This window comes from Echinops telfairi, unplaced genomic scaffold (genome assembly GCF_000313985.2).
Source record: "Echinops telfairi isolate 266 unplaced genomic scaffold, ASM31398v2 ScPeMD7_7420;HRSCAF=8458, whole genome shotgun sequence".
Taxonomy (NCBI): Eukaryota; Metazoa; Chordata; class Mammalia; order Afrosoricida; family Tenrecidae; genus Echinops; species Echinops telfairi.
Window position 1 is genome coordinate 52,599,641 of NW_022111320.1, and position 10,493 is coordinate 52,610,133.

Here is a 10,493-nt window from a genome sequence, read left to right on the forward strand (position 1 = left end):
TGTTCCCTGCCCCACAGAGATGGATCCCTCTGCCAGGGCCCATCAGGAGGGCGGGGAGCCCCTGTGGCGGCCTCTCTCCTGTCGGCATGTCTTCCTCCTCCGGAAGCAGCGTGCCGCCCACCCTTGGGTTGGAGGTGCTCATTCCAGGGTGGGAGAAGGCCAAGGCGACAGGACACCAACCCTGGGGTCTGGACTGGAGGCAGGTCCTGGAGTTGGGCACTGTCCCCAAGGGCTTCCTGGCTTGGCCTCTGCCGCTGTCCCATGGGTGGGCCCTCAGTGTCCAGGGTCGGATGAGCACGGCCTGACGTGGTGTCAGTCTCCGGGGTGAACGGGTCTGTGCTCCAGTTCCCCTGTCACTGTGCAGCTGTGTGACCCAGGCACGTGGACCCTCCGGAGAGTGTTGGTGGAATGGCCACCTCAGTGGCCGCTGGCGAGGATGGCACGAAGCGACACGAGGGGTGAGGGATTCACCCCAGCATCTGGCCCTGACAGGGGTTTCACAGTAGCAGTGACAGCAGAAGGAGGTGGGGAAAGGTCCAGCCCAGGGTGTGCTGAGGGCCAGGCCAAACTCCTGGGGGTGGCTGACTTGTTGGCAGGAGGATGGACCAAGAGAACATGGTGACCCCTCTGACCCTGCCCCCGTCCTGCGTCACGCCAGGAGACACCTGTGTTCCTGTTCAGAGCTGGGTCAGTGTCACACATCCGGGGCAGCTCCGAGAAGCTGGGGCCCTCATGCACTCACGTGGTTGGCAGTATGTTCTGTACCTGGCAGAGATCCATGGAGGCCCGAGGAGGCACGCACCCTGAGGAGGCTGCAGGTGCCCTCTGCTGATGGACGGCAGGGGCGATGAGGTCAGGAGTGAGAACCAGCCTTACACAGTCACGCCCGCTTGTCTGTTCCCCTTCCATGGTCAGAGCATCCGCTGTGCGAGACCCTGGCATTGCAGGGACCAGGGGCCAGCCCTGGGGCCTCTCAGCGTGAGGGGCCACTGAATGGCCCAAGGAGAGGCCCCCTCCTGGTTCTAGGGTAGGCCGAGAAGCCAAGCGTGGTGACCCCAGCGTGGGGCACTACAAGTTCAGGTTCTCACACGGAGGGAGGGGACAGGGTGTAGGCTGGCCTGTGAGAGTGTCCTGTCCCCACTCCGGCCCAGCAAGCAGTGGCCTGAGCTGCTCCTCCCTGAGTGTGGGGAGGAAGTGAGGCCGCTCCAGGCTCTGTGTGAGGTAGCAACGTCCAGGTGAGAGAGGTCACCCCCTGGTTTTGGGTGCTGCCACCTGGGTGAGGTATGGCCGACAGCCCCCTAGCCACACCTCATACCTGACCTCAGCTAGGTAGAGGGGAGGCTGGTCCCAGGGGGAAGACGTGCTGAGGCCCCACCTGGCCTGGCCAGGGTCTCCCCACTCCGGGAGCTGACGGGCACCACAGGCAGGAGGGCGACTGACTGCGGACTCGCTCGCCCGTAGCCGGCGCTGTGGCTGTCATCAGCCTCGTCTCAGAGCCGCGGGCAAGCAGCTCCTGTGGGGCAGGAGGGGGGTCTGTCCTCACCCCTGGGGGCCTTGGCGGGGCTGGCCCAGGTGAAGGGGTGGAGTGGGAGGGAGCGGGCAGGCCCTGATAGCAGCTCCTAGGTGATACCTGCTCCTGGGTCCAGCCTTCATGGGGTACGAACCATCTTCTCCTCACAGATCTGTGCACACACATGTCCAGTTCTGCAGCTGCCCTTGCCCACTTGATGGGGAGACTGATCTCCCCTGGCTGTTTCTGGGCTGGAGGCTGGGGACTCAGAGTGACTTTAATTCCTGTCTAGTCACGGTTCCTCTGGGTGCCTGGTTGGGAAGGAGTGGGGAAGAGGCCCAGCTCCTTCCTCACTTGCTCTGGGGACAGCTCTGCTCTGGGGACAGCTTCCAGTGGCTAGGCTACTGTCACCTCACTCATGGGCCCTGCCCCACCTTCTGCTGCACTGCCCCCACTTCTGTTTGGGGCTTAAGCAACCTGCCTGCCCGCCCTCTCCAGGAGCCTGGCATTAGAGGCAACAAGGGCGGGCAGCCAGCTCTGTTTACCTGGCTGGGACAGGCCTGGCTCTGGGCTTACAGCCACTGCTTAGGAAGGGGCACCCGCCTCAGGCAGGGAGTAGGTAGGCCTGGGGACCCTTTTGATTTTTCTGCCTTTAGAAAGCTAGGCTGCCACTGAAGGCCTCTTTCCTCCTTAGTCCAGTGAGAGTTTAGGCCTGGGCCTGCCTGGTCTGCAGGGGGTGAGGCTTACCTGAGAGTTCAGACCTAGGCCTGCGTCACATCCTGCCCCCTCGGTGTGTATGGAGAGGGCCCCCTGCCACCTGGTCTGTGCCCAGACGGAGGCTGAGCAGGAGGGAAGAGGACAGGATTCCCAGCAGGAAGGGAGCCATTGACAGGAGCAGAAGTGAGGACTGGGCTGATACTTCCCTCATCTCCTCCTTTGCCTGTTTTCTGTGAAGGCATCCTGGTGGCACAGCAGGTTAAGCATCGGGTTGCACATCCCAAGGTTAGCAGTGTCCACCCACCAGCCCCTGTCCAGGAGAAGGCGGAGGCCATCTGCATCCCTAAAGATGTGCAGCCCAGGACCCAAGAGAGCAGCTCCACTCTGCCCTTGAGGCAGTGAGCTGGTTCCACTCCAGGGCAGTGGGTGCTTTTTCTGTTAGGCTGGTTTGTCTGCTTCGGGTTATTTTGCTGTTAGGTGAGAGCTGAGCTTTACCTGGAGCAGCCCTGCCTTGTAGGACAAATTTGGACAAGCTGGGCCTCCCCGCCCACTGGATCTGCTCTTGCAAGGGGGTGGGGTGGGGAAGGGCATTGGGTGTGGTGACTGAGCTCTAGCCCAGTGCCTGCCTGGCACAGGGTAGGTGGTTAACACACTAGACAGCCAACCCTACCTCTCACTGGGGCTTGTGGGAACCTTGACCTTCTGCGCCCATCCCGGCTCAGCCTCCTACAGTCTGTCTCCTGGGCCCTGCACAGTGTCCCTAGGCAAGGCTCGGTTCTCTAGCCCCCAAGTGGCCTGAGTCGGGTGTGGGCAAGGCTGTGCCGTCTGTTCCCGTCCTCCCTCTAACCCCACTGTGCTGCGTGGCCTGGCTCCGGCACCTTACGGAGCGGTTGGTGACAGCCCGGCTGTTGCTGTTAGCGTTGTGCTTCTGGGGGGAAGAGGAAGGTTCCTGAAACACTTCTGCGTGGCAGAGAGGCCCCAGACCACCCGTGAGGTTTGGCTGGCATTCTCAAACGTTGGTCTCATCCACTGGCCCAGTTGTACAACTCTGGCAGTCCAGTGTCTGGGCACCAGCGGCCTGGGGTGTGGGCCTGCAGCACACAGGAGGCCTGGTGTCCGCCCAGCAACAGGGGCCAGGTAGAGCTGCTCCCTCGCCCGGGGGGACCCGTGGAGATCGAGGCACACCTTCATCTTCCTGTCACCATGGCAGCTCTGACTGGGTGGGTCATTTGGGGAGGGTGTCAAGGCAGCTCTTGGGCCTGGCACCAGCAGGTGGTATAGCTGTTCGACTCTGCCAGGCCTTGTAGGTTGTGGGCCTGGGGCTGGTCTTTTCTGCTGACCCTAAGGGCTAGGTTTGGTCTATGTCTGCTGGCCAATGCCATTTCCCCTTCCCTAGTTCCCTGTCTCACGCGACTTCACACTGGAGGGCACTGTGAGACCTCTCGGGAGGGGGCAGTAGGGCTGGCTTTAGGACCAGCGCGCACCTGAAAGCTTTGGATTCCAAGCAGACCCTCCTCTGTCTGCAGTGCTGGGACTCGGGGCCCCATAGCTCTGAAAGAGATACTCTGGGGTCTGGCATGCCCCCTCCTCCTTCCTGCATAGCCTTGTTTTTACCCAGAGTGGTAGTGGGTTTGGCCACTGCCCTGCCTCCCCCGGCGGCGGGGATTTTTCTTGGTGCTCATTCTGCTCCAGTTCAGGGACTGCCCAGACCCATCACTCTCCACGAGGAAAGGGAGCCGGGTGGCCTAGGCTGACACTCCAGGGCTGAGATTTCACTGCCAGCAAGTCGATGCTGGCCCGTAGTGACCCTATAGGACGGGGTCAAACTGCCCCTGTTGGTTCCTCCGACAGTAACTCTTTACAGGAGTAGCTTAGGACCAGAGTGGGTGGGGTCTCAGCATGACACCTCCACCTCTGGGGCCTTGGCAACCTCAGTAGCACCCCCTGCCCCACCCCCCACCCCGGGCAGCCTTGTGTTTTCCTGGGAGCCCTCCCTTGCCACTCTGGTTTGTCTTAGAGCTTGTCCTGTCTCCTTGCCAGGGCTGGATTCAGCTGTCCACCGGCTCCATCCTGGCATGGACTTGCTGAATAATCTCCCGGACCTCCTCTTAGTCGCCGGCCACGAGGAGGGAGCTGTGATAGGGCCACAGCACTGTGTCCCCCACCCTTCCCTGCTCCCAGGTGCCCCAGAGTCCTGCCTCCTTGGTAGTTGCTCCTCCGCGGTGACAGGAGCCTCCCTGTCTCCAGGTGGAGGGGAGACGTTTGCTTGCAATGCGGGTCTCATGTGTATGTGTGCGTCACGAGCCTCTGCCGAGCATACCCCAAGAACTTTGGGCATGCGTAGGATTCTTGGAAGCCCCGAACCTTCCTGTCAAGAGGCCTGGTGTTGGGAAGGGAGGAAGTGGTGGGAAAGCTGTCCGTGACAGTGTAGCACTCCGCCACCTTCCTGAGGGCTTCTGGGATCGGCACGGGGGTGGGGGGACGGGGGAGCGAGCAGGGGTTTCCTGGCAGGGAGGAACAGAAGGCTCAGAGGAGGAGGGTTGAGTTGACAGGCAGGATTTTCCCGCGAAGAAGGAGCTCTGGAGTAAGGTGAAAAAGGACCTTCCAGGCAGAGGAAGTAGCTGACGCAAAGCAGGAACCCTGGGAGCACTGGCATGTGTGGGGAGCTGCAAATAGTTCCATGTGGGCTTGTGCGGGGGTGTGGTGGGAGAGGAGGCAGGCTGGTCCACAGCCTGGAGCTCTCCCTCCCTCTGCCACCCAGATGCTCCGTGGGCACCTGCCCACCTGGGTTCTGCTCCACGCTGGGGTCGGGGCTGCTGAAAGAGTGAGGCGAGTGTGGACAGATCTGGGCAGTGCCGTGTGGGCCACACCAGGACGTGCCAGGCTTGGGGCTCATGTTCATCTTGAAGAAGTTCTGAGTGGGAGTGTGAAAGATTGCAAGTGTCCCCAAGGGGACTGCTGAAGTGGTCTCAGGAAAGACTGGCCCCTAAACCCTGGCCGGACAAAGCAGGCAGAGGAGAGGTTAGGTGACCTTCCGCCCACTTGCTCTTCCATCCTCTGTTGGACATCACTCTGGATGGCACAGGTGGCTAGGGTCAGGGACATGAAGGGGGCCTCGACAACAGGCCCTGCCCCTTGGTCTGTGGGCCAGAGACCTGCTAGAACCTTGTGCCAACCCCAGGTCTGGCAAAGTCTCATGATGGGCGAGAGTGGGGCGGCTGCACCATCTAGAGACAAGAAGTGGTACTGTATCGGTCCCCTTTGCCTGGTGGGTGGGAGGAGTCTTGAGGCCGAGCGAAGAGGCTGCTGTAAGGTAGATGTGACGCAGGGCCACGGATGTGCACAGTCAGGTGGGGGAGGAGGGCACTGAAGGGCTCCTTAGAGGGTGTTTAGTCTGAAAGAGAAAGAGGCCTGAGGAACGGCATTCAGAGGTTTGGGTGGGGAGGACCCTCAGCTGTAACCACCACGGTGATAGAGGGCCTGCTGGCCCCAGGCTGAGTGCTGCTGGACAGCCGCTCACTGAGCCGTGCTTCGGTAGTGGACATCAAGGACCGGACCCCCGCCAGACCGGATGCCGTTGGATTCCAGATACTAGAACCACAACTGCTGTGGGGGCCGCAGGGCCTCTCAGACTGGCAGGCCTGGGGTCCCAGGTGGTGCGCATGTGGATGCACTGCTCACCTCCCCAGAAGGCTGGCAGTGTGCGTGTCCACCAGAGGCGTCTCAGGAACACCACCTGGTGCTTGGGCTGCTGGGGAAACCTGCCGTTGGAAAGCCGGGGGGCACAGCTGGACGCGTAGGGGACCCTCGTGGTGTCAACTTGAAGGCTGTTGGTGCCTTGGAAAGGGCCCAGCTGGGTGCACTGAGGGGAGGCCAGGGGACAGTGACTGGGGACAGGGAAGGCGGGGCCGAGGGAGTGACCTGTGTCAATGTGGAGGACCTTGGGCACAGGTGGCAGGAGAGAAAGGGGTCTTCAAACAGAGGAGTGAGAGCATGAGGCTGTGGGGAGCCAGTCTCCTGGGCTCAGGGTCAGGTGCACCAGGGCCCAGCCTGAGTGCTCACGCAGACACAAGTGCAGGACAGCTGACAAAGAAGGAAGTGAGACCAAGCAGCGGGGCTCCCTTGTGCCTGGAGTGGTTGGTGGGTGCTGGACCTTCTAAGCCTGGGGTAGGCCTAGTCCTCACCTAAGGGCCCACAGGCTGGGGTTCTGGGATCCCGGGGAGTAGAGTGGGGAGCAGAATTCTAGGGGTGAGATCTGGGGAGGGGATCAACTCTCAGTCAGCCAAGAAGTCACTTGGGGAGTGGGGCCGACTGGGCACGGGCTGCAGAGGGAGTGTGCAGACCCAGATGATGGTGTCTGGCCTGCTTGAAGGTGTGTGTGCCTGTGTCTGTCCTTACACAGTGACTCTTGTTCTGACCAGCACGTCCTGTAGCACCCTCCCCCAGCCAGGGGCCACGCATCCTCACACACACTCACACTCACACTCACACTCACTCACACTTCTGCCTCCATGAAGAGCTCTGGGCTCGCTGCCGTGCCCTGCCTTCCATTTCTGCTGGGGCCCACTCTTTGTCTGCCACATTTCCTCTGCCCGTGAGACTTGCTCTCTTCCAGGAGTTAGGATCGAAATGAGCCAAGAGTGGGGCTCGATCCGCATCCTGGGATCAGCCTGCCTATCGTTGATGGGCTGAGGGTCGCATTGGGAGACTGGAAGACCCTTGTCCTGGGCTTGTGTTTCTGCACAGAGCCTTCCCTCTCCCGGGCTCCTGGAGGGCAGAGATGGCTGGTTCCTGGCTCGCCCTGCAGGCCTGCAGCCGGCCTGGGCCCACTTGTTGAAGCAAGAAGGAAGGAATGGGCTGCAGGAGGCCCCAGGCAGGGACATGGCCTGCTCTGGTGTCTGGGGCTGCGTGGCCTGTCAGAGCTGGTGGTTCTGCTAGATTCAAGCTGCCACAGGGCAAGCAGTGTAGGGACCACCTTCTTTGCTCACCTCTGACAGCCGTTCTCTGCTCCCCACCCTCATCCCCAGGTATCCCCTGAGAAGTGCCGCTGTGCAGTGGGCAGCATCCTGAGCGAAGGCGAGGAATCGCCTTCCCCTGAGCTCATCCGCCTCTACCAGAAGTTTGGCTTCAAGGTATTCTCCTTCCCAGCGCCCAGCCACGTGGTGACGGCTACCTTCCCCTACACCACTCCTCTGTCCATCTGGCTGGCCACCCGCCGTGTCTACCCGGCCATGGACGCCTACATCAAGGTAACCTTAAGCCTGCTGTGTAGATGGGAGATGTAGTGGTTTGGGGAGGCCCAAGCCCTGGGCTCCCTGGGGTGCTGGCTCAGAAAACTGGCTTGTCAGTGCTGCCCTGGCTTCAGCCTGAGACCATCTGAGTGCTCAGATGGGTGGGCATGCTTACACGTCCCCATCCCACTGGAGGCCCGAAGAGCTCTCACCTGCTGGGCTTCACCCAGGTGAAGAAGCTCCATGAGCCAGGGCCGCCCCCTGAGCCCAGGCGTGGGCAGCGGCGGCTGGCTCTGTCCCCATACCTTGCCGGACTGGCTGTTTGTAGTACTGGCAGCCCAGCTTGGCTGGGGGGGAGTGCCAGCCACAGGTGATTCGATGGGGCTCGCCGTCCACAAAGCCCCTTCTCTAAAACCCTCTCTAGAGTGGGGTCCCAGGGAAGTGACCCCAATTTGGACTTGGCAGCCATTGTTGATTCATTCAGCCATGTGTTGTGTGAGACTTGGGAGTCAGCGGTGGAGGCAGGCAGGCAGGTGCTGGAAAAGAGCAGGCTGCAGGTGTGAGAAGCCAGGGTCCAGCTTGGACAGAGTGGTCAGGGTGTCCATGGAGAGGACCGGCGGCCACGCCTGTACACCATGAGCTAGGCTGTGTCTCGGCCTGGATCACAGGTTGGGCCGGAGCTTAGGAGGCTGTTAAGCGGAGCCTTGGTGGTGGTCAGAGAGATTCAGACGGAGTAGATTTAGTGTTGGGGCAGGTCTGGTGGACTGAGGGTGGGAGGAGAGGTCTGGAGGGTCTGCACAGCATGCTGCGGTGCTTTTGACTGTGTGCCGTTGTGGGACATGTTGAGGGAGGGGAGGGGGCCTGGGGTGCACACCAGCCCTGTGGGTCTCGGTGGAGCTGCCTGATGAGAGGCCTCTTCATAGGGGCTGGGGGCCGACAGTGACCCCGCAGAGTGGAGTTGGGCGAGGTGTGGTGACCGTGTTTGCAGACAGGGGTAGTGTTTAACTGGGAGGTTGTCGTGAGCCTCCGAGCCTCTCTGGGGCTGGGCAGGCAGTCAATGACCTGCACAGAGCGTGCGGTCCCTGCCACTAGGAGCAGGGAACAGGAAGAGGAGAAACTGTACTTGGAGCAGCAGACGTGGGAGAGGTCTGGCCCTGATGGAAAGGGGAACCAGACAGGGCCTGGGGACTGAGGTGCAGGACTTTGGGGTCAGGGTGAGGAATGAGTCCCTGAGTCTTGGGGTCATCAGCTGTGACTGGTGGCCTTGCATAAAAGAAGAAGTGTTGTTCTGGCAGGGCCTGGAGAGGCCCGCCATGCTGAAGGGCAGCAGCCAGAGGGGAGCTGTGGGGCAGGGCATGGTTACCGGGGGCTGGAGGCTGCAGGCAGAGGGAGACAGATGCTAGGTGAGTGGGCCAGAGGTGAGGGAGGCCAGGAAGGAAGGTCTCAGAGCTGTGGGCGGGCGTTCAGCATTCCTCCTGAGGGTGAGCCTTGCCGAGCTGTGCTGTCTCGTCCTGCGTGTCCGGCCAGTCTGGAAGAGGGCCCTGGGAAGAGGCCTCAGAGCAGACCACGGGCATGGGGGTGGCAGCAAGCATCTCGGCCATCAAAGCCTTTTCCTGGCTCCAGGGGTTTATTTTTAGACACCTTTGTCCAATTTTCCTGGCCCCTGACAGCTTCACAAGTTGCCTGGTTTTGACGTCACTTCTTTGATGGGAGCCCTTCCACCCTCCTCCCCTCCTGTGGGAGCCTCCACCCCCTTTCCTCCCTGGGTGAGGAAGCCCAGGCGTCTCTGATAGGCAGGCGGCATGGTGTGCTGGTATGGGTTTGGCCACCAGCAGTGAGAGGGAGAGGCTGCAGGCTGCCCAAAGTGGAAAGATGGCCCAGGCCCTCTGCTTGTTGCCGGGAGGGTCCCCTGCGCCCCAGGGTTGAGTCTTATCTTGTGCTGTGGGGCATGCAGCCAGGTACAGTGAGGAACAAGCTGGCCCGGTGTGCTGGCCTCTGCATGTTGGTGACAGCGGCTGGCCCCATGGCTTTCAGCCCAGGAGTCATTGTTAGTGTGAAGGCAGTATGTTCGCAGCTCCTTCCTCCCCCGCCCTCCTCCCCGCTGCCCAGGGGTCAGAGAAGGGCTGAGACTAATGAGGCGCTGGGAGCTTCTGACTCTCCCAGCCTTGACAGACAGCTGGCTGCTGTTAGCTGAGGGGTGCACCACCCCCACCCCACCCCCCTTCCCTCTTTCTGGTTCTGAGGCTGGGCAGCCGTGGAGGGGTTTCAAAAGGAATGATGGCAGCCGCTGGCTTTCTGTAAAGGAGACAGGAGGGAGACCAGGAGCCCTGCTGCCAGGAGGAGGGTGAGGAAGGCCTGGCTGTGCTGCCTCGCCCGCCCAGAGGTTGGGGCCAGGAGGAGGGTGATGGGCCTCAGCGAGCAGGTGATGCCCTGGTGGTTACAGGTGTGCTTACAGTGGAACAGAATGGACGTCATGGGACAACAGAGGCCTGGCGTGTCGCTTCGAGAGCCCAAAGAGAAATCTGCGTGGCCATCTTGGGAAGAGGGGCTGGATCCCAGCTCTGTGATCTGCAAGGCAGCCCCTGGCACTGGGCAGCTCACCCCACCCGGCAGACTGAGCTGCCGCAGTGGGAATGGCTAGGGGCCCAGGCAGCGCACCTCTGGATAGGGTGTGGGCAAAGGTGCCCTGGTGCCGTGTGCTCATCGCCCTGCTCTGTCAGGCCTCCCCACTGAGTGCAGGGGCAGGGACTGTTATGACCACAGGAAGGAGAGACCCAGGTGTCAGCCCAGAGCCATGGGCAGAGGTCTCAGAACTCCCCTCAAGCTGGCACCAGTCTTCAGGAGTGTCCAGGGGAGGTTCCGGGCTTGTGGGGCGGACCGGGGCTCAGGGCAGGCCTGGGGACTTGTGCCCTGAGCACAGTGACAGTGTCTGTCTGGAGCAGTGGGAAGGAGGGACATTGTGAGTCTTGGACTCCAACCACACACTCCATGCTCACGTTTTCCCCATACACACCACCACCACCTCCACCACCACC

The 10,493-nt window shown here is 61.6% G+C and overlaps 1 protein-coding gene across 2 annotated transcripts in view; it reads left to right on the forward strand.

Moving 5' to 3' along the window:
* TEX264 (testis expressed 264, ER-phagy receptor) overlaps window positions 1–10,493 on the forward strand; it is a 27,018-nt gene that overhangs the window by 1,844 nt on the left and 14,681 nt on the right. For both annotated transcript variants that reach the window (XM_045297575.1, XM_004715191.2), the window contains exon 2: window positions 7,255–7,476. In XM_045297575.1, coding sequence (XP_045153510.1) covers window positions 7,255–7,476 — 222 coding nt within the window. The remainder of the gene's footprint in view (window positions 1–7,254; window positions 7,477–10,493) is intronic.